We start from the raw sequence: 22988 nt of genomic DNA on the forward strand, positions 1-22988 counted from the left end.
AGAGATTGAGAGAGAGAGAGAGGCAGAGACACAAGCAGAGGGAAATGCAGGATACATGCAGGGAGCCCGACGTGGGACTCAATCCCGGGACTCCAGGATCACGCCCTGGGCTGAAGGCAGGTGCTAAACTGCTGAGCCACCCAGGGATCCCCCCCCCCTTTTTTTAAATATTTTATTTATTAGGAGTTGGGATTTTTGAGAAATAAGGTTTCTCAGAGGAAAGTCAAGGGTAAAATAAACATGAAAATCAAGAGCCTTGAATAAGACAGCTTTACTGGAGGACTATCCTTCCAGTCCCATTGGAGGACAGAGGACTCACAGCTCCCAGAGAGCACAGTGTTCTTTCCTGCCCCTGTGACTTTGACCATGCAACATGGTGCTTTGGTGAAGATCCTAGGCTCTGAAGCAAGACTTCACATCCCAGCTCTTCTATTTACTAGCCTTGTGACTTTGGGCAAGTTACTGACTCAGGCTCCTCAGATTGCCCATCTCTGAAATGAGAGCACAATACATTGTGAAGAATCAGTTACTTGATGCGGTCACATGCCCAGAATGCTGTGTGGCTCATGTTAGTCCCTAGTAAATGGTGGCTGCCGCTGCATGCTGTCTACTGTGTGTAGGATCTCCCCTCTCAGTGAACTGCTCCTTAGAAGATCCAGTTCCCTGCTAGGCTGGTTGTGAGCTCCTTGAACCCAGGGATGTTAGTTTAGACGTTTATTTTATGTCCAGGGCAGAGTGTAATATCTAGCAGATGACAGCCACTCAGTGAATCATTAAGTGAGACAGGAAAGCCAAGTTTTATTCTAAAATAACCATAGCCTAGCCCCAGATTGATGTGCTTGTAACAGCCTTTGGAAAACATGGACCATAATTATTCTTCACGGCCATGCCTGAGGCTCTCTGTCCCTTACTCCTCTGTGGTCCTTGGGCTATTTGATTCCTGCCCCATCCTGATAGAATCCTTTGGTGAGAACAGTCTTTAACATTGTAGGAAGACTGCTTTCTGAGTGGTTAGCACTAGGGAGGAAGCTGGATCCTGAACAGTTTACTGAATTTTCTTTGACTCTCCTCTTCCTAGACGGTCCTTAGAAAAGGCAGGGCAGGAACGCCTGGGTGGCTCAGCGGTTGAACGTCTGCCTTTGGCTCAGGGCATGATCCCAGCATCCGGGATTGAGTCCCCTACTGGGCTCCCTGAGAGGAGCCTGCTTCTCCCTCTGCCTAGGTCTCTGTGTGTCTCTCATGAATAAATAAAAATCTTTTAAAAAGCTGGGGCAGGGCGGGAGAGGAGGCCAGCCCCAGTGGCCCAGCGGTTTAGCACCACCTTCAGCCCAGGGTGTGATCCTGGAGACCCGGGATGGAGTCCCGTATCTGGCTCCCTACATGGAGCCTGCTTCTCCCTCTGCCTGTGTCTCTGCTTCTCTCTCTCTCTCTCTCTCTCTCTCTCTGTTTCTGTCATGAATAAATAAATAAAATCTTAAAAAAAAAAAAAGGCAGGACTGAAGTATCCATCTTCCTTCCCTTTGGTGAGGTTTATTTCCCCTCAGAGCTCATTCTCAGATAAAATTGGCCTTTGATTGAAGAAGAACCCCACTTTCAGATAACCATCAATTTTTCCAGAGTGAGGCAGCAGATTTCTAGAGTCGCTTACCCTTTAAGCACCAGAGCCCTGTGTCAATGTTCACACTGTGCTTAACGCTAGCCTAGAGAAAGCTAGGGACATTGGGACTCCCAGATGCCGGGTGTTGCCCAGACTATCCAGGAATCTGTGAGGTCAGTGTCTGTTGCAGAATCTTCCGCTGACCCTGTTTGCCCCTCCAGGTCTGGCACCATTGGTGCTAAGGGCACATATTCAGTGGTGGGTTGGGCTGCTGGAGCCTCAGTGGGAAAGGCGACAGCTCCCAGCCACCCTCCTGGCCGGGTTCCTCACTGTCCTGTGCTTTGACTCAAGGGGATCCTAGATGAAGCAGCACAAGTGAATTTTAGTAAATCTTGACTCTGGTGTACTTGTGTTTTTAATATTCAGTGTGGAAGTACACAGAAGTGCTCCTGCTACAGCACTTGTCTTGAGAAGCACATGGGGTATTATTTCAGATGCAGGCTGAGCCAGATGCTTTTCTTATGGAGCCCCTGTAAGAAAATGTGCTTGGGAAAATGTGCACCAGGCCAGTTGTGGTCATTCAGAATTGGGTGTTTGGCAGACATTTTCTTTAAAAATGAATGAAGTATGCCTGTCACTTTAGAGGCATTGGCATAACTCAGTGAGCCAGTATTTTCCAAATGACCAGCAAATGCTACAGAATCATGAGTAGGTAAAACGAGTTTTAGTATAATGGACTATGAAAAGTTTATCCATTGATTTCAGCTTCCATGTAACAGCCAATCTTTAAGAACCTATAACTTGTTAATAGTAGTATCAGAAAGAAAGAAACCCACAATTAAATGAGCAGTCTAGTAAAACATTCTTCTCTTCTCTCATTCTTCTCTTTTCCAGCTGTGTATCTGTATGCAGCTGGGTGTTTTTCATGCACTTCAGCCCAAACAACTTCTCCCAAACAGTTGGAACACAGAAGTAGGTTGGAGAATCCAGCTCCTACTAAGGCAGTCTGTTAGGCAAATTTTCAAAAACCTAAAAGTGTCACTTCTTCAGATGATTTTTACTTTGGAAATATAAAAAATGTCATTTAGGTAAATAAGTAGTGGGTTTGTTCTCATTTTTAAATGAAATTAGTAAATATTTTAAGAATTTCTCATGCTTCTTAGCTTGGTAAATATCAATAGAATCATACGTACAAAAGCTATTTAGAGTCTTCAGTAATTTTTTAAGAGTGAAGGAGTCCTGAGGCCAAAAAGCTTGAGAACGGCAAGCTTAGAGTACTGTATGGATCTCTCTGCTGTGCACCTTAGTTTTGCTTAGTAGTGGCTCTTGAAATTCTGGAGACTGCTCAGAGACTCCTTGAAGATTTAGGTTAAGGAAACTGTGAGTCAGGTTTGGGATAGGAACTGGTGTTTGTGGTTGTAGGATGGTCTATAGGAAGCCAGCTACATCTTATCCTCTACAGTCAAAGCAGTGACTTGAAGCCCAGCATGGAGTTGGTGCTGCTAAATTGGGCCAAAATGCTTTAACAGGAACACATATTTGGGCATAACTGATACAAACGTTGATCCTTCTGATCCTTGCTTTTGCATATGTCCCGCTGGGGCGTATGTGCCATTGTATTGGAGCCCAACTCAGGTATGCTCTGAAGCTCCCCACCCTGTTTGGCCTTCCACCTGCAGGACGTCCCTGTTGAAGCCCTCACCACAGTGAAACCGTACTGCAATGAGATCCATGCCCAGGCTCAGCTGTGGCTCAAGAGAGACCCCAAAGCATCCTATGAATCCTGGAAGAAGTGTCTTCCTATCAGAGGTATGTCTGTCTCTTCAAGACCGGGGAAGTCAACCCTCTTACCCATATCATGACAGCCCTGCAATCCCTACTTTCTGTCACTTCCTTTCCTTACCCCTGGTGAACCCCTGTGCCTGCCAGGAATAGATGGCAATGGGAAGTCCCCCAGCAAGTCAGAGCTCCGCCACCTCTATTTGACCGAGAAGTACGTGTGGAGGTGGAAACAGTTCCTGAGTCGCCGTGGGAAGAGGACGCCCCCCTTGGATCTCAAACTAGGCCATAACAACTGGCTGCGGCAAGTGAGTGACCATGTGCTCGGCCCTCTCCCTGCTGCCCCAGATGCCAGGCAGCCCATTTCTGCTCCTCCCCATGTGTCTGCTCTGCTCTCTCTTCCTTTCAGATATAGGAAGCAATGGGAGGTTCTTGGTTGTAGCCACCAGTGTGGTAGACTGGTCAAGACAGGATTTTCCTGTGCCTTTCTCAAGCTGGTGTGCTTGCCACTATCCTCCCTGGCCCCTTAACCAGAACAAAGCCTCAATGCTACACTTTTCTCCTTTCATCCCTACCTCCTGCTGCCCTCTCCCTCTTTGTTCTGTCCAACATAAGGAAGGATTAAAGTAATTAAGGGCATCCACTTGTCTACTAATATATAAAATGAGAAATATTTTATTAGGTAGAAGTATTTAGTGTATAGCTATCCCAAAAATAGAGTTAAAAGAAATGTATGCTAAGAAAAAGACTTGATTATTTGACTAGTTCAGTCATTAGGGGCACCCTCCAGATTGCTTGAGGAAGAAATTTTCCATGAAGAAGGGGACTCCCGAGCAACCACGGTTGCATCTGGCATTAGCTGTTGGTTTTCACCTTTAATCTTTCCCCTGAGAAGTGCCCAAAGGACTTCTGGAAGGGTGGCAGTTGATTGTGCCATGTTGGGGGCCTGGCGAGGCAGGCTGTCCCCTGAGCTGGAGCTTCTCTCCTGTGTCCTGCAGGTGCTCTTCACTCCAGCAACGCAGGCAGCCAGGCAGGCAGCCTGCACCATTGTGGAAGCTCTTGCCACCATTCCCAGCCGCAAACAGCAGGTCCTTGACCTTCTCACCAGGTACTGCTTGAGTGGGGGTGGAAGAGTGTTCAGGCTTCACCTGGGGTCAGCTTTCCCTATTTTCCTGGGGGAATCAGTAGGTCAGGATGATAGAAGGCACACCTGGGCTCCATACCCATATTGTGCTGCATAGAAGAGCACAAAACAGGAAAGGACTAGAAGCTGAGTGGTTCTGGTAATAGAACATCAGCACTGGTAGCTCACGGTCATTAAGGTCGTAGAAGCATGTAAATGTGCAGCCTGCCCCATCTCATTTCATCCTCATAGCAGCCTAGGCTTGATGTGGTTGAGGGACTTGTCAGCTGAAGGCAGGATTGGAATCCAGGCAGTGGAGTTCCAAAGCCCACACCATCAGCCACTAAATTCCGTGGTACAGTTGCCTTCTCCACAAGCCACTCCGAACTACAGTCTCGCTCTCCGGATAGGCACTCTTAAATCTCGGTGCCAGTTGGTCCAAATGAGTATAGTTCACTGCATCGTGTCCCTGTTGTGTGCGCATGTTATCCCCACATGTGGGGAGTTCCCCGGTGGGAAGTTTGGGGTTTCCTGAGGTGCCCAGAAAGAAGCGGGGGAGCACAGGACAGCAGAGGACGAGGTGGGAGGAGCGGAGGGTGCCTGTTGGAGCCACTGAGCGGAGTTCTCACAGTGCTCTGTCTCCCTTGGGGCAGCTACCTGGACGAGCTGAGCATAGCTGGCGAGTGTGCTGCTGAGTACTTGGCTCTCTACCAGAAGCTCATCACGTCGGCCCACTGGAAAGTCTACCTTGCAGCTCGGGGAGTCCTGCCCTACGTGGGCAACCTCATCACCAAGGTAGCCGCCCCTCTGCTTAGGAGAGCCCTTTTCTGTTTCTGCTTTAATCCTTCATGCCATCCTTCTTGGCGGAGAAGAAATGTTTGTTGAAAAATTTATCTTTATAGCTTTGTGTATCATAAGGAGGCAGTAACCTGCTGGGGGCATTTCAGCTGTTCCTGGTCTTTGAGCCATCCCTTACCATCATTGTAAACTGCCCCCAGCTTTTTAGGAGTTCTGCACAGGTTTAGCTCAAGGGGTCATTGGGATAAAACGGTTACTGCAGAGTGTCTAGTTGCTGTTGCGGGTTCCTGGACTGCAACTGGAGGGGGCCAACATCGTCAGCCGTGCTGTGCTGTTACTAACTCTGCCTGTTGTTCTGTGTAGGAGATTGCCCGCTTGCTGGCCCTGGAGGAGGCCACCCTGAGCACTGACCTGCAGCAGGGTTACGCCCTCAAAAGTCTCACAGGTAGACTGAGCCTCCGGGTCTTTCCTTTAGGCACCCTGGGTATAGTTTGGGGGCTGACCTTTGTTCTTAGGGCACAGAGACTGACTCTGTTCTCTCTTGTGTTGACTCAGTGCCTATTTAAACTCTGTGTGTTCCTCTTTGGTGGGCTGACATTTTTGAGCACCTGCTCTGCTTGGAAGTTGCTTTGGAGTTGATCATAATCTTTGGAAGTCATGAATTTCCTTACTGTTATTCCCATTCAGAGTCCTGGCAGCAGCTTTTTTCTGTCCCCACAGGCCTTCTTTCCTCCTTTGTTGAGGTGGAGTCCATCAAAAGACATTTTAAAAGTCGTTTGGTGGGTACTGTGCTGAATGGATACCTGTGCTTGCGAAAGCTGGTGGTGCAGAGGACCAAGCTGATCGACGAGACCCAGGACATGCTGCTTGAGATGCTAGAGGACATGACCACAGGTAGCACTGCCCAGCGGCCCAGAGCAGGGGGGATGCCTGCTAGAAGACGATGGCAGGCTTCTCTCTACTTTGAGAAAAGAGGGCGAGAAGCTCTGCTTGGAGCTGTGTCCTCAGATTGGTGTCTTTGCTTTCTGGAAAATTCTCCACCATCATCTCCTCAGTTGTCTTTGCCCCAGTCTCTCCATCAACCTTGTGCAACCCATCCTCTCATCCATTTCTCTTTACTGCTCTGTTCTGGGCCCATCTCACGATCTCTTTATGCTGACTTTGGAGGATTTTTTCAGTTCTTTCATGTAGTTCACTAGTTTTTTTCTTCACTGTGTTAGCTCTGTAGTCTACCTGTTGAGTCTTTGTGGTTCTCTATAGCTCACTTGTTTTTCACTCACATTTTCCATTCCTCTTGTAATTTGCAAACATAGCAAACATTTCTGTGTCTGATAATTCTAATGCTTGAAATATTTATCCAATTCTGCTGTTTGTTATTCTAGCTCTTGATTGTGATGCCTTAAATCTTTTGTATTTTGTGATTTTTGACTGTGAGCTCATGTTTCAGGGTTTTTTTCTGTGGAAATTTTTTTTTTTTTAAAGATTTTTAAAAACTATTTTTTTTAGAGATAGAGTGCGGGGAGGGGGACAGGGATGGTGAGGCAGACTCCCTGCCAAGTGCCAACGCCTTACATGGGGCTCGAGCTCAAGACTCTGAGATCATGACCTGAGCCAAAACCAAGAGTTGGATGGTCAGCTGAGCCACCCAGGCACCCTCTGTGAAAATTCTTTAGGACCTAAGCCAAGTATGGGTTTCTCCAGTGAGGATTTGTAACTGCTTCTGCAAAGCATCTCTAGGCACTGCCGAAGACTGGGGTAGTCGTTCATGAAGTTCTGAGCTTCAGGTTTTGTAGACCTCCTTAGGTGGTATGAAGTTTGAGCCACAGACGCCTGGGAGGGGCAGCCTGTTATGAGTTCTTTCCAGGGAGATCTTTTTCTCCTCTACTCCATGCCAGATTATAAGGGAACACCATTTCATTTTTGTGACTTGCCTGGGGAAGAGTGAGAGTTACTTCTAGTTGACCCTTATACCATGATGTAGCTCTTTTGGGGCACCAGACTTTTGTGTGGGGGGAGGGGTTCCCACTAGATTCTTCACCTTGGCAGACCTGGGGATTTGTGTCTAGCTCTCAAATCCTGGCAGGTTCTGGAAACCAAAGCTCAGACACCAACTTCCTCTGTAGGTTTCGAATATCTCCTAGTTTTGGGTTTTGATTCATCTTTGCTAGTGTGACACAGTTCACTGATAAATGTTACTTAAGTGGTGAGGAGTGGGAATAGATCAGGAAGTGTAGTCTGTCATAATTTCAAACATGAAGACATTCCTGATGTATTTTCATCATGCCATGCCGAGCCAGTTTGTGACCTTGCCATGTCAGTTGGACCCTCTCCCCCCCTTTTTAAAGATTTTATTAATTTATTCATGAGACACACACTCACAGAGGCAGAGACCTAGGCAGAGGGAGAAGCAGGCACCATGCAGGGAGCTCGATGTGGGACTCAATAGCGGGTCCCCAGGATCACACCCTGGGCTGAAGGTGGCACTGAACCGCTGAGTCACCCGGGCTGCCCCTACTTCCGTTTTTAAAAAATATTTTATTTTATTCATTTGAGAGCGCATGAGCAGGGGGAGGAACGGAGGGAGAGGGAGACAATTTCTAGCTGACTGTGTTGAGTGCAGAGCCTGTCACGGGACTTGATCCCAGGACCTTGAGGTCATGACCTGAGCCGAAACCAAGAGTCAGACGGTCAGACGCTTAACTAACTGAGCTGCCCAAGCCTCCCACAGTTGGATCCTTTTGAAGCATATTCCTTCTGTGACTTGAAGTTGTCTCTCTGGTTTGTAGAGGATCGTCCGCCTTTATCACTTAAGGTTGAAGCTTAAAGCTATAATTTCCCTTTGATTTGCCTGGAATACAGTTAGGATTGTTGTTTGACATTTTTGAGTACCTGTTTTGGCCAAAAGGATGCTATTTGAATAAAGCATAGTTCCTCTCCTTGAAGTGATCATTCTGAGAGGAAGCAAGATGCATTATGTTGACTTGGGCACTCTGGCTTTCAAATGCCCAAGTGTGGTCTGAGCATGGAAATCAGTCAGCTTCAAGTTTCCAGTTGAAATATTGATATTGTCATGCAGGGCATTTAAAAATTTACCAGAGAGAAAGAACCTGCTGGTGATTGTGCTTCATGTAAAGTCTCATTAGGGTTTGTGTATGTGAAGCTCTCTCCCAACTGACGTGGCCACTTTGATTTCTGGCAGGTACAGAATCGGAAACCAAGGCCTTCATGGCTGTGTGCATCGAGACAGCCAAGCGCTACAACCTGGATGACTACCGGACGCCTGTCTTCATCTTTGAGAGGCTCTGTAGCATCATTTATCCCGTAAGCCATGCTTCTTCCTATGCCTCCCAGGGGTCCGTGTGCGCCATTCTGCCAGGAAACCTGTTAGTTATGGGTGGTCTAACCAGTTGTGGGCCATTTAGTTACCGTTTTAGAAAGCTCCGATGACAACACAGAGACACTTTCTTAATTTTCTCGCTCTTAATGATGGGAAATCTGATGACCTTCCTTGGTCTTATGTCCTAGATTGAAGGTCTAGACCAATCTTAAGAATGGGGTCTAACCCCCCCTTGCTAAGATCCTGCTGCTTTACCCATTCAGTATGCTGTGAAAGAAGCAATATTGAGCTAGAGTGAAGAAATGCTCCCTCTCTTTCTGCTTTCCCCACCTCTGTTTAGTGCACACACACATGCACATGTGTTTGTTTCTCTCGCCTAGCTATCCGAGAGCATGGTATGGCCCAAAGACCCTCTCCTGCTGAAAAATATCGGCGTTATCAGTTAATGATGAGAGTTCTTTGGGGTTTCGTGTGCCTGAGTGTTACATAATAGAAAGACCCTCCTTTTGGTGTGGGGGTCATCAGTGGCAGAGTCGTCCCACCGTGGATGGGCTAGCATTGCTTGAGGTGAGCAGGAGGAGGAAAGCCCTCTCTCCTTGGTTCAGTAATAGCTTTGATAACAGGGCCAATGTGCTGGTCATGGTGGGCTTTCTCTCCTACTCCACTCTTGAGTTTCAGAGGAGATGCTTGATATTGAAGGCTATTTGAAGTGTATGTAGAATCACCTTTGAGTTTCTATTGTTTATATCTTAAAACGTGTAAGGGGCTAGATGTTTCCTCCTTGTGTTTGTTTCCATGGAATGAAGTAGCATAGTCTGAATCCAAAAGACCTCTGCCATCCCTCTGTAATATCTTTATGCCATCCCTGCCAATGTGTTCTTCTCTCTGTCCTTTAGGAGGAGAATGAGGTCACTGAATTCTTTGTAACCCTGGAGAAGGACCCCCAACAAGAAGACTTCTTACAGGGCAGGATGCCCGGGAACCCATATAGTAGCAATGAGCCAGGCATTGGGCCACTTATGAGGGATATAAAGAACAAGATTTGCCAGGACTGTGACTTGGTGGCTCTCCTGGAGGATGACAGCGGGATGGAGGTAATAAGTGTAGGATTGTTGCTCTCATGGCTAAGAACTTGGGCTGGGGTCACATCCAGGTACCTCCCTACTTAGTAGCTGGTTAACCTTGGGCAGGTAGCTTGCTTTAACTTCTTCCTCTGTAAATGGGGCCAGTGGTTCCCACCTACGTATCTTACCTGGTGTTAAGGTTAATTACCTGTAAAGGGTACCCAGTGCCTGGCATGCTATAAGCAAATGGTGAGTGAGTTTTGCTTGTCACAGAGTAGGATTTTATTATTTTTGTTGCTCTGACAGATTTCCCAGGGATTCCAAGTTAATTAAGCTCTCTAAATACTGGCACAATGGCCCCTGTGCAGATTTCTGGCCCTGTGTCTAGTACCTTGTGGCAGACAACTCCAGGATCTGGCTTTGTCATCTATGGGGTGGAAAGCCTGTTCGGGGAAATAGAGAAAATGGTTTTTCTGGCAGAACCTAAGGGGGACTCTGGGTAGGAGAAGATCTTCAGCAGTAGATTTTAACTTGGAGTTAGTGGTCTGGGTTAAGGGTATTTGTACCCTCTGAAATTATGTCCCAGATTCTGTGTGTTGTGTACACACGTGTGCAGTTTAGAGAGGGAGAGTTGATGAGTCCAGAACACATAAGTGATGGGTTAGGAACTGCTGTCATTAAGTACCCTTTCATCTTGAAATGTACTTGCATTATAATTACTTGGAATAACAGCCTCGTCTCCTCTACTGTTCAGCTTCTAGTGAACAATAAGATCATTAGTTTGGACCTTCCTGTGGCCGAGGTTTACAAGAAAGTCTGGTGTACCACGAATGAGGTATGTGCTTGTTTTCTTGGAGGTGGGGTTTTACTTTTCTGACTTATGCAGACTTGTACCAGGAGGCACTATTGTTAATCATCTCTGCCCAGCTTGTCACCGTGCTTCCACAGCCATGCCTTTCCTGGCTCTAGTTGTTGAGAAAGCCAGTCATCTCGTCCTCCTTTTGAGGCATCTGACCAGTGGTAGAAGAGCTTCAGGGGAGGACAAGCGTGTCTGGCTTGGTCCCCTCAGGCCGACAGTGTCGGAGGAGGCATGTGACAGGAAGTGCTTGCTGTCCTGGATCCTTTCTACATGAGCACCTCTCCACTAAGATGAGCACTCTGCTTTCAGGGGCCTGCTCACGTGGAGCCTTCAGGGAGCGAGCATGGCTTCTGTCTTACTAGCAGGGAAATGAGACGCAGACAGGCAGTTCTTGAGGATAGGAAAGGGAAGTGAAGGAAGCATGGTGCTTTGGTCCTTTGGCCCCCTTAATACCGTTTGGCCTCTCCGTCAGGGTCTTAGGTGTTCTGTTTCCCTCCTCTTCCCATCCCTTCATCAGGGGGAGTTTTTAGTCAAAGTAAATGGAAGTAGGGCAAGCTAGTGTGCCATTAAAGCACGGTGAACTTTTCCATATTGAGTCCTAAATATTTCTGGAGAGTTTAAGACACTGGATTGGTAGTATCTGTTTGGCCTTCGGTCTGTCACATGTTTTTGCTTCTCTCTTTTCTGTTCTCCCACTATGCTGGGAATCCTGGTCAGCAGGTATTGCTGCTGGTTAGCAGAGGGACGCACAGAAGACTGCCCGGTCCAGTGCATCTTGTCATTGACACTTACGCACCAAAACAGAAACATACAGATTTGATCCCTGGTGTACACAAAAAATAAACACCAAGCTTCTGTGCCTGCCTTGTAAATGGTGGTATGGAACCCAAAGAGCATACATGGGCATCTTCCTCCTTGAACCATGAGGCAAGATAGAAGTTGAGGATCACTGCCCTTCACTTTATTGCTTAGTCCACTGAGGGCTTCTTCTGGCAAAGTCCAGAGTTTGTGGTACCTTTTTATCAGGGCCTTCATCAACTTGCCTTTTTATTCTGCCCCTCTGTTTCCTGATAAACAGCCTTTCTCCTTAGCTACTGACTAGAGCCTGGTCTGTTTCTGTGTCTCTGTTTCTGCCCCTGTTCTCTGGCTGTTCATTCTCTTAAGTTGCCATTGGGCTTCCCTATCTGCAAGTGGCCTGACAGGTTCTCTCCCATGAGGCTTTCCTCTCCTGAAACTGAGCACAGACCTAGAAGCAGGCAGTGTGAATTAATGTGGTACCTGCTCTTCAACTTCATTTCACACAGGGTGACTTTAGACCCCTGTTTCTCTTAGCCTCCAAAATGAGAGTAATGTACACAGTAGAGTGCCTAACTTAGTATACAGTATATAGTGACCTGTCCTGATCCTCCAGTCTAGTAAAGTGTTCTACTCTTCTAGTTTGCAAAAGACTTATTTCTAATCCTTCCATCAGGTTAGAGGTTTTAACTTGAGTAACTTGGAAAGAACTCTTTCCTTGTTGTGTGGTTATGTGAAGATCTCAGGATTGGCTTATGCTCTTATTTTTGATTCCTGAGTCTTGAATCAAAGCTCTTTAATCTTTTTAAAAAAATTTTTTAATTGGAGTTCAATTTGCCAACATTTAGCATAACACCCAGTGCTCATCCTGCCAAGTGCCCTCCTCAGTGCCCATCACCCAGTCACCCCAACCCCCTGCCCACCTACCTTTCCACTACCCCTTGTTCATTTCCCAGAGTTAGGTGTCTCTCATGTTTTGTCACCCTCACTGATATTTTCACTCATTTTCTCTCCTTTCCCTTTATTCCCTTTCACTAATTTTTATATTCCCCAAATGAATGAGACCATATAATGTTTGTCCTTTTCCAATTGACTTATTTCGCTCAGCATAATACCCTCCAGTTCATTCCACGTCGAAGCAATTGGTGGGTATTTGTTGTTTCTAATGGCTGAGTAATATTCCATTGTATACATATACCACATCTTTTTTTTTTTAAAGATTTTATTCTTTTTTTGTTTTTTTTTAGATTTTTATTTATTTATTCACGAGACAGAGAGAGAGAGAGAGAGAGGCAGAGACACAGGCAGAGGGAGAAGCAGGCTCCATGCAGGGAGCCTGACATGGGACTTGATCCTGGGTCTCCAGGATCACACCCTGGACTGCAGGCGGCGCTAAACCGCTGAGCCACCGGGGCTGCCCATATACCACATCTTCTAAAGCTCTTTAATCTAATTGATCTTGCTTGTCCTGATTCTTTGGGTTGTGGTCCCTTTGGTTAGAGAGAATTTGTGCTCCTGAAGGAGGCACAGGCTTGGAATTAGACTGTGCTTATCACTGGATAACTCTGAAAAAGCTGCTTAACCTAGTGTAAGATGTGCTTGATTAGCATGGAACTTAGCACAGAGTAAAACACTCAATAAATAATAGTAATTATTTTTGTTACATACAATTTTAATGAAATTAAATGAGATTGTGTTTATAAAATGCTTCACACAATTCCTGGCCCATAGTAGACGCTACATAAAATTAGCTTCCTTTCCACTACGTGAGTTGCAGCATGCTTGAATTCTAGATGTTGTGGTTAAGATCATATAGAGAAGTAGAAGAACGAGGCCAGGTATTAAGTCCTTTGCATTTTCTAAACCTGTTTACAAGCCCCTTTGTCTACCTGCCTCTGTTCAGGGAGAGCCCATGAGGATTGTTTACCGCATGCGTGGGCTATTGGGTGATGCCACTGAGGAGTTTATTGAGTCCCTGGACTCCACCACAGGTAGGCCCTTACAGACACTGCTGCATGTTGGGTTGGGGTTTGTTTTTGGCTTTTTTTAGTGACGGTGGTTGTATATATTTTCATATATTTGAGTAAATAATCGTAATTGGCTTCAGTCTCGTACATTAACATCCAAGTGTCAATGCTTTTCTTGGAGATAAGAAAGAGGGAACTAGCTGTCAGTCAGAAGAGGATTATTTGTTTTATTTCCATCCTTCCCTTCCCTGCCATTTCTGCTTGGCTTCCCTCCTCCCTCAGATGAAGAAGAAGATGAAGAGGAAGTATATAAGATGGCTGGTGTGATGGCCCAGTGTGGGGGCCTGGAGTGCATGCTCAACAGACTGGCTGGGATCAAAGATTTCAAGCAGGGACGCCACCTTCTCACCGTGAGTTGGGGACAGCATGTGGGACCAACCCTCTGCTTTGAGAATGGCCCTTGTGAAGAGAAGCTTGTGGCCACTGTGCTATGAAGCCCTAGAGGGTGGCATGGTGCCACGGGCCAGGGCAAGCCAGCCAAGGGCCTGGTAGCCTCCCTCAGCCTGCTGTTCCATCAGCTCCCCCTCCCCTGCTTCTTGGCCTTCCTCCCCTGGGCAAAGCCAGTGCCTGCCTGACTTTCCCTGTGAAACTGTACTTGAGTCCATTATTATCACTGTTGCTTTTTTAAATTGAATTTGTAGGTAGCTTTTTCATTTTTTTGGTAGGATCTTGTTTGAGTGATGATCCAACTATTTTCTAAGGACTAGAGGATCCCAAAGGCACCATAAACATTACACTATTATTTTTCACTCCAGAGGATAGGAGAACACCTATTGTAATCGTATTTTAAATGACCTATGTAGAGAATTAAAATAGTTTTTAAAATAGCGTTAAAAAAAATTAAAATCTAAGAAATATATTTTTAATATCCTCCTGATAAAGGAAAAATGTTACTTCAAAAAGTAAATATATAGGGCAGCCCAGGTGGCTCAGCAGCTTAGTGCCGCCTTCAGTCCAGGCCTGATCCTGGAGACCTGGGATTGAGTCCCATGTCAGGCTCCCTGCATGGAGCCTGCTCCTCCCTCTGCCTCTCTCTCTCTTCCCCCCCCGCGCCCCCCCCCATTAATAAACAAATAGAATCTATTTAAAAAAAAAAAAAGTAAATATATAGGTATGTGACCTACGTGATTCTGTGCTCCCACAGGCCATGAGCTTTGGAATCTTTGTTTACTATTAGAGTCTGAGTTAATACTGGGATTTCCCTGAAACAACAAAGCATCACCTGTTCCAGTAGGAATTGGTTATCATAGCCATAGTCTTAGAGATGATACGCTCTGCCGAGCCCACGTGGGCTGTTGCCAGAGAACATTGCCATTTAAAATGCCAACCTAGCTTGAGATCCTCCCCCACCTTATCATGTCCTTTCAAGAAAACACTTTTCCTTATTGTTCCCCACTTTTCAGGAAGAGTACCTACTGATTGTATGTGACCCCTCTCAGACATTTCTTTCTTGCTTGTCCTGTCTTACACTCTCAGATGGCCTCTTGGGTTTTGACCAGCTTTTCTTGGCAGGTACTCCTGAAATTGTTTAGTTACTGCGTAAAGGTGAAAGTCAACCGACAGCAGCTGGTTAAGCTGGAAATGAACACCTTGAATGTCATGCTGGGGACCCTAAACCTGGTAAGGAGTATGGGCTGCAGACAATAGAGTGAGCCTCAGGAGTCCTGGGTGGGGGCAGGGGCATCTCAGCTCTGGTCTCAGATGAAATGGGTTTGTGGACTTTTCAGACCCTTTATCTCTGTCTAGCTGACTGGCCCCAAGGTATGGACCATTTAAATTGTCTCTTTTCTTGCTGGCTCACCCCTATGCTGCTGCTGGGACATGCAAGAGTTTCCCGGTCCTTTTCCCGAATTCAGATCAGAGGTCAGAGGAAGTTAGTCTGTTAAAACAGTCCAGATGTACAGCGTTGGAGAATTAGTGCCAATGTCCTTGGGGCAACCAAGATAGAGATCTGGAGCATCACGATTTCATTGTCTGCAGAAGTCTACACGTGTCTCTCTCTGACATGCGCGTGCACACACATACACGTATTGGGGGTAAGACCAGGAAGGACACTGGTGAGGAGCAGATCCCATCAGCAGTGAGCGGTGGTGGTCTTATTCCCGGTGTAACTGGGTATCCTTTACAGGCCCTGGTAGCTGAGCAGGAAAGCAAGGACAGTGGTGGTGCAACTGTGGCTGAGCAGGTACTTAGCATCATGGAGATCATTCTGGATGAATCCAACGCTGAGCCCCTGAGTGAGGACAAGGTATGTGGGGCCAGTCTGTCTGCCTGCAAACACTGGGAGCACATACTGTGTCTCACTGGCAGCAGTGGGCTTATTTGTGTGTCTACCTGTGTCCACCAAGATTGATTGAGCTCAGGTCATAGAAATGACAAAGCTCAGCTAATGGTGACATGACAACACTGAGGCATGGAATCTGGATTCGGAGGAAACCAAGCTGCTAAGGATGTTCTTTGAATCAGAAGCTGCTCATTGATGGAATGCTGACATGTTCCAGCTGATAGGGGCCTTAGCCCAGCCCCTCATTGCCCAGTTAAGGGAACTCTAAGCCCAGAGAAGTGAAGGAGCTGTTTAGTGTTCCATAGTTGGCTGCAGCAGAATCAGGTGGAGAACCCAGGTCTTTAGCTCCTGGTTCAGTTTCTCTCAGCCAGTCACACCCTTGCCTTCCCCTGTCCGTCTTGGTACTAATGTTTTGGTTAGAGGGATGATCCAGTCAGTACCGGGCAGCCTGGATTCCCTTGGGGTGGAGAGATTATGTTAACAATTTGTCTGAGACTATAAACAGAGCCACACAAGATCTTAAAAACTGGTATCAAGTGGAACTCATACTATTCATTATTTCCCAGGAAGTGCCAAAACAGTTCTTCGAGGGCTGCTTCTGATCAGGGTTCAGTGTGGGGGTAACGTCTGGGGTTCAGCTATCAGCTGACCAGAGTCCTAACCCTGTAACTGAGCCTTCTGTCCTCTTTTCTACTGCAGGGCAACCTCCTCTTGACAGGCGACAAAGATCAGCTTGTGATGCTCTTGGACCAGATTAATAGCACCTTTGTTCGCTCCAACCCTAGTGTGCTCCAGGGCCTGCTTCGCATCATCCCATACCTATCCTTTGGCGAACTGGAGAAAATGCAGATCTTGGTGGAGCGGTTCAAGCCATATTGTAGTTTTGACAAGTAAGTGCTTGGATTTCAGATGGCTATGTGAGGGTCCTCACTGATACCCTGAGCTAGTTCTGTAAGACTTAGGGAAGAATCACCTGAATTTCTATTAGATATTTGTGTGCCTTTCTGGCCTTTAAGGGGTTCAATTGTAACTGGGGAGTCAGTATATTACTGTGTTATGTTGGCTAGGCAGAGATGGTGGAGGGGCTGGTGAGATGAGACAGGCATGACAAGATGGAATCATGTGTGCAAAAGCAGGAAAACACAAGAGAATGTTGGGAGTTTTGAGGGACGTAGCAGGTAAGAGGGGGTGGCAGGAACCAGATCAGCAGGCTCCTGGATGAAGATCATTAACCAAGAGAATAACAAGATGCATGTTTGTCATTTCCTTCACACCCTGAGTCTCTGCTCTGTGCTCCAGGTATGATGAAGACCACAGTGGGGATGATAAAGTCTTCCTGGACTGCTTCTGTAAGATCGCAGCTGGCATCAAGAACAGCAGCAATGGGCATCAGCTAAAAGATCTGATTCTCCAGAAGGGAATCACCCAGAGTGCACTGGACTATATGAAAAAACACATTCCCAGTGCCAAGAAGTGAGAACTCTATTAGAATGGCTGTTTTCTTTCCCTCTTCTGGTTCCTTTTCCCCTTTATCATTGTAGCCTAAAGCTTCACATAGTCCCTTTGGCCCTCCTGAGGGTCTCCCTCCCCTTCCAGGAACTGTCAAGGTGACCCCTTAGCCACCGCAGAGCCCTTTGGGGCTGAGGAACGAGTGGCAGCTTGTTGGTTTCTATTTAGAATACTCACTTCTATCTGGCTACATAGCTGAGCGAGGTGATCCTTTATGTGATTCTTCATGGCCGTCTTGAAGAGTTCTATTTCAGTAAGCCAGAATAGAATTAACACCAGGTTCTAGATAGGCGTTGCTCCTCCAGCCTGCTAATCAGCCTTCTTTTCCTTTGCAGTCTGGATGCTGACATCTGGAAAAAGTTCTTATCTCGCCCAGCCCTGCCATTCATCTTGAGGCTTCTTCGAGGGTTGGCTGTCCAGCACCCTGCCACCCAGGTGAGTGAGTAGCCAGCATGCCTGTGGACTTTATTCTGGAGGTAGGACATGTATGATGAAGGAACTATACACTCTCATCTCATCTGCCGTGGCTGAATGAAGATAACCACCTTAATTAGCCTCAGGATGTGACTTCCCCTGGCATGTAAGACCCCTAGAGTAGAGAGGACTCTCAGAGGTCATCTGGTTCAGCTCTGTGTGGAGAGGAGTAAGCTATGCTTGTGACTTCCTCATTCAACTCATTCTTAGGTGGGGCTTTATCATCTCATGGGTCAGCTGAGCAGTAGTTGAACTGAAGGTATGGCTAGCCAGAGTGTAATATAAAACAGTTTTGATTTCTGGGTATAGCCATTGGAATCATTTGGGACATTTATGGTAGCATCACCACCATTTCCTGCTCTGCTTCAGGCAGCTGGAAACTTTGTTCTCGGAGAGGCCCACCATTCCATTTTGCTCCTCATCCCTGATCTGTCCCCACCGAGCTGGTATATCTGGTACCCCTCACAGATCCTGAGTGGCCCAGACAGGTGGCCAGGCTAGATTTTTCTAAATTAAACTTTTCATTTTGAGATAATTACAGGTTTACAGGCAGTTAAGAAATCTTTTGTACCCATTTCTCAATGGTAATGTCATAGAAAACCATATGTAATATCATGGGATTATTGACATCAATGTAGTCAGGATTCACGAGAGTTTTATCACAGAGATCCCCCTGTTGACTTTTATACCCACATCTGCCTTGCCACTGACCCCTGGCAACCATTGATAGGCTCTACATGGCTATAATCTCGTCACTTCAAGAATGTTCTATATGGCATCAGACAGCATGTAGCCTTTCAGGGTTGGCTTTTTTCACTCAGCATAATTTTCTGGGAGATTCATCTAGGTTATATACATTGATGGTCTTTTCTTTTTACTGCTTATTAGAGTTCCATGGTGTGGGTTCCACAGGTGGCCTAACCATTCACCCGTTAAAGAACTTCTGGATTGTTTCCAGTTTTTGGATGTTACAGATAAAACTGCCATAAACATTCATGTGTAGTTTTGTGTGTGTTTAGAAATCTTCATTTCTCTAGGATAAATGCCTAGGCATGCAGTCGCTGGATTGTACAGTAATTGCTGAATTAGTTTTATTAGAAACTACCAAGCTTTTTTCTAGAGTGAGTGATTGCTCCATTTTTAATTCTCACCAGCAGTGCATGAGTGAGCTACTTTCTCTGCATCCTCATCAGCATTTGGTGGCATGTTGCCACTTTGATAAAATGAATGGTGGTGATGTTTCACTGGGATTTTAATTTGTATTTCCCTAATGGTAAATGGTGCTATGCAGCTTTCCCTGTGCTTTGCGTGTCATTTTCAGTGACCTGCCTGCGCGTATCTTTTGCCCATTTTCTAAATGGATTTTTTTTAATGTTGAGCTTTGAAGAGGTCTTGGGGCTGGATTTTTTTCTGTATATCGTGTTCTGCATCGAATGGAATCCCACATTCTCATTTCGCGATTTTTAATTTAAATTCAATTTGCCAACATATAGTATAACACTCTTGTAATCTGTTCTGATGACTCATTCCAAGAATAGGGTAGGGTAGCTTGGCTATAGGATTCTTCCCTGTGTCTCTTCCAGTCTCTGTTGTCTAGACTTTTGTTCAGGTCAGTGGGGATAGTCATAATTAGCACACCTTTGCGAAAGTAATTTTTCTTACATGGGAGTCTTCACATATATTCGTTTCTATGTTCTTGTAACATCTGTTTTTTATGTGGGTGAATCCAGGAGTAGGGCTGTGATGTGGCCAAGCCCGGGTCAGCTGTTTTCCAGACTTCTTTGTAGTTACTAAGTCGAATTACTTTTTTTTCTCTAGGCTAAGACTTTATCTGGTTAGGAACTTGGCATTCACACTTGGGACCATTCGCTTCCTAGCAACACATTTTTGTTTAGCGCTTGTTGTGTGTCTGTACTGCGCTAGGCTGAGGTGACGTTGGTGACCAGGGTGGTCACAGCCTGTGCCTCATACATGATGATAACTGAAGTGTGAAGATGATTAAGTGCAATATGAAAGGGGCCAAAGGAAGGAGGAAAGAATGGCACCTGTTAAGGCTCAAGAGCCAAAGGATGCTGGAAGTGCTCTGGGGCTTGAGAGCAGTTGCATGATGGGGGCGAGGTGTGGTGAGAGCTGGCCCCGATGCAGCATGGTTCCAGGGCATGTTCTCTGAAGAGGAGAGGTATACATTTTATCCTGAGGGCTGTGACCCGGGCCATGAACCGGAAGGAGGATAGATGACAGGAGAGATGGTTGGTTGCCTTTTATCATAATCTAGGTAAGAGATGAAGCCAGCTGAGCTAGAGTGTGAGGTGGATAGCAGATGGCTTCAGCAGCGGTGTGGGAGGCAGAATGAATGGGATTTGGAGATTGGTTACACATGGGGGTTGCCAAGAAGCTAGATGAGTCGAGAACTCTGTTCGATTTCTGGGTTGTACGACAGGTGAGTGGTGGTGCCCTTGAAGGAGGTGGAGAACCTAGGAGGTTTGAAGCAGGGTGTAAGGGGGCTCATTCTGTCACACTGGACATGCCCAGGTAGAATATAGGCTTCAAGAGGGTTGGGACTTTGTCCCCCTGGCACCAGAGCACTGCTTCACGCAGATGTGTGTGCATGCACGCACCGGCATGGAGCTACCACCCAGTGTGAGGAGGTCAGGGTGCTTGTGCAGCATTCTGTAGGCAGTCACCCAGTGGGCTCAGCATCTAGGAACAGGAAACATCAGATGCCCTGTAGTTTTGCTGAGGTGCAGGTTTGAAGCATACCTGCCCTGAGGGCAGGTTTATAAGCCAGTGAGTGGTCTTAGTTGAGTGTTGAGCTTTCACCTTGCAAGTTGGCTCTGTTTTCTGTTTATTGTCAAACCTCTGCGGTAGTAATTAGCATTATAATACACATATGCAGGGGGTGGGGGATTTTATTTTTTTATTTTTTTTAATTTTTATTTATTTATGATAGTCAAGAGAGATAGAGAGAGAGGCAGAGACACAGGCAGAGGGAGAAGCAGGCTCCATGCACCGGGAGCCCGACGTGGGATTCGATCCCGGGTCTCCAGGATCGCGCCCTGGGCCAAAGGCAGGCGCCAAACCGCTACGCCACCCAGGGATCCCGGGGTGGGGGATTTTAATAGTACAGTGCTCCTTCTCCACTCACCTGGAGAGCTTTGTTGGACCGGCCCTGCCTTCCATATTTGTTCTCCCATCCATGTTGTGCGGTAACTGCCAGCCTTAAGCATAGGGATTTCTTGGTAATACCTATTTTTAAACAAGATCCTCACTTATCCCCACTCCCACTGTAGTTGTATCTCTGATATCTCTAGGCCTAGAAAATCCTGTTCCTGCTTTTGGTGGACACAGGGCTCCTGGAGGAAGAACTTAGCACAGTCCCTATGAATGTCAAGGTGTGCTCTGCTCTGTGTGGTCACTGACCCCACCACCCAGGCCTCATCAGGTGCTGCTGCTCTAGGGAATCTTTCCCAAGCCCCTTTCTCCTTCACTGTATTGGGTGCTTTACAGCTAATCATTTGTGACTAATTTTTAATCTTCATTGTAACCCTGACACCATCCCCACCTTATAGACCGGGCACTGGAGCCAGAGAGCAGAATGACTAGTCAGAGGTCAGTGACAGACCCAAACCCTCCTCCATTTGTTGAAACTTTGGAAACACACATTCAGAGGGATCTGTTTGAATCTAAACAGTTGACATGAGATTGAGTACAGTCTGTTGAGTGTTATAAACCTATAAGCTCCTGGACAGAATGCTTGTTTACCTAAATGGAAGCATGTATCTCTCTGGTCTCTACTTGATAGGTGCTGATTGGAACAGACTCCATCACAAACCTACATAAACTGGAACAGGTGTCCAGTGATGAGGGCATTGGGACCCTGGCAGAGAACCTACTAGAGGCATTGCGGGAGCACCCTGATGTAAACAAGAAGATCGATGCTGCCCGCAGGGAGACCCGCGCTGAGAAGAAGCGCATGGCCATGGCAATGCGGCAGAAGGCTCTGGGCACCCTGGGCATGACGGTAAAGCCACTCTTTGGGAGTCCCTCACATTCTTGTCTACGCTGTTGAGGAGGAGCTAGCCGTGCTTCTTTCAGGACAGAGCTGGTTTGAGGATGATGAAGGTGAAGGCTGACGAGAAGGAGGGAACTAGGTGTGGCAGGCACTGTGCCAGGTGCTTTACCTTCTGTGATCTTCCTGACAACCCTCAGAGGTGTGACTATGGTCCCTTTACACATATGGGACTCAAGAGGTTAAGTGACTTAACAAGTTCACAAAAACAGTAAAAATGGGGATAACCCTTGCTTATGGAGGATTTAGTATTTGCCAGGCACTATGCTTGGGCACCTTGCTTGTAAGATGTTATTTAAGCCCTCATGTGATCCTGTGAGGGTGATACTACTATGCCCATTTTCTGGTTAAAGTAATAGAGGCAAGAAGCAAAGGAAATAGGCCAAGGCATATTATTAATAAGAAGTTGACAAGAGTTTGAACCCACATATGTTGGACATGACGGTCTGCTTTTGTTGCCCCACATTGGAGGAAGCAGTGGCCCTATGAGAGCTTTCTCCAGAGTAGCAAGCTGGATGTCAGCAGTTTCAGAACTCCCATGGGAACCATCATGTGAATCCTCATGCAACAGCCCTTGGCAGCTGAGACTTGGGAGTGCTGGCACAAAGAAAGGGGGCTTTTCTTATATCCTGTGGTAGCTTGCCAGACTTCAGCCAGATAGTTTCCTCTGCCTCAGCGCTTCCTTCAGAAGAGAAGAGCATAAGAATCTGGGTCTTAACCCTCATCAGAAGCTACCTACAGAGGTTTCCTTTCCATGCATCCTCCCTCTAGTGTCTATGGAAGGGCAGCCCTGTTTCTGAGCATCGCAGGCTAGGCTGGGGGGTGGGTAGATATCCCCTTCTGACATGCCCTTTGGGTTTCCCCTGCAGACAAACGAGAAGGGCCAGGTGGTGACCAAGACGGCGCTCCTGAAGCAGATGGAGGAGCTGATTGAGGAGCCAGGCCTCACATGCTGCATCTGCAGGGAAGGGTACAAGTTCCAGGTATGTGCTCAGCCTGGACCTGATGCACAGCCTGGCTGCTTGCTCCGGTGGCGTCCTCTCCTGCAGGCCTTCCCATTCTTTTATGGGCTGATGTCAGGGCATGTCTCAGGGCTGTCTCAGGGCTGGCTGTCCTCTCTAAAGGGAGGAAAGCAGACTGCTCTGAACATTAATCTTCATCACCATCCTTGGCACCACTTATTGTATGCCTTCTGTATACTAGTCCCAATGCCCAGAGCTTTCTGTAATTTTGTCTGTAACCCTACAAATCCCCAAATTATGGATGTGAAAAT

The 22988-nt window shown here is 46.7% G+C and overlaps 1 protein-coding gene across 7 annotated transcripts in view; it reads left to right on the forward strand.

The window, feature by feature from the left end:
* The window catches only part of UBR4 (ubiquitin protein ligase E3 component n-recognin 4), a 133976-nt gene that overhangs the window by 98502 nt on the left and 12486 nt on the right, over nucleotides 1-22988 (forward strand). For all 7 annotated transcript variants that reach the window (XM_041766729.1, XM_041766730.1, XM_041766734.1 and 4 more), the window contains 18 exons: nucleotides 3277-3406; nucleotides 3527-3684; nucleotides 4375-4484; nucleotides 5153-5294; nucleotides 5661-5742; nucleotides 6018-6191; nucleotides 8497-8618; nucleotides 9531-9728; nucleotides 10453-10533; nucleotides 13256-13343; nucleotides 13602-13729; nucleotides 14892-14999; nucleotides 15508-15627; nucleotides 16363-16553; nucleotides 16963-17136; nucleotides 17508-17607; nucleotides 21449-21667; nucleotides 22585-22698. In XM_041766729.1, coding sequence (XP_041622663.1) covers nucleotides 3277-3406; nucleotides 3527-3684; nucleotides 4375-4484; nucleotides 5153-5294; nucleotides 5661-5742; nucleotides 6018-6191; nucleotides 8497-8618; nucleotides 9531-9728; nucleotides 10453-10533; nucleotides 13256-13343; nucleotides 13602-13729; nucleotides 14892-14999; nucleotides 15508-15627; nucleotides 16363-16553; nucleotides 16963-17136; nucleotides 17508-17607; nucleotides 21449-21667; nucleotides 22585-22698 — 2439 coding nt within the window. The remainder of the gene's footprint in view (nucleotides 1-3276; nucleotides 3407-3526; nucleotides 3685-4374; nucleotides 4485-5152; nucleotides 5295-5660; nucleotides 5743-6017; nucleotides 6192-8496; nucleotides 8619-9530; nucleotides 9729-10452; nucleotides 10534-13255; nucleotides 13344-13601; nucleotides 13730-14891; nucleotides 15000-15507; nucleotides 15628-16362; nucleotides 16554-16962; nucleotides 17137-17507; nucleotides 17608-21448; nucleotides 21668-22584; nucleotides 22699-22988) is intronic.

This window comes from Vulpes lagopus, chromosome 8 (assembly GCF_018345385.1).
Source record: "Vulpes lagopus strain Blue_001 chromosome 8, ASM1834538v1, whole genome shotgun sequence".
NCBI classification, from domain to species: domain Eukaryota; kingdom Metazoa; phylum Chordata; class Mammalia; order Carnivora; family Canidae; genus Vulpes; species Vulpes lagopus.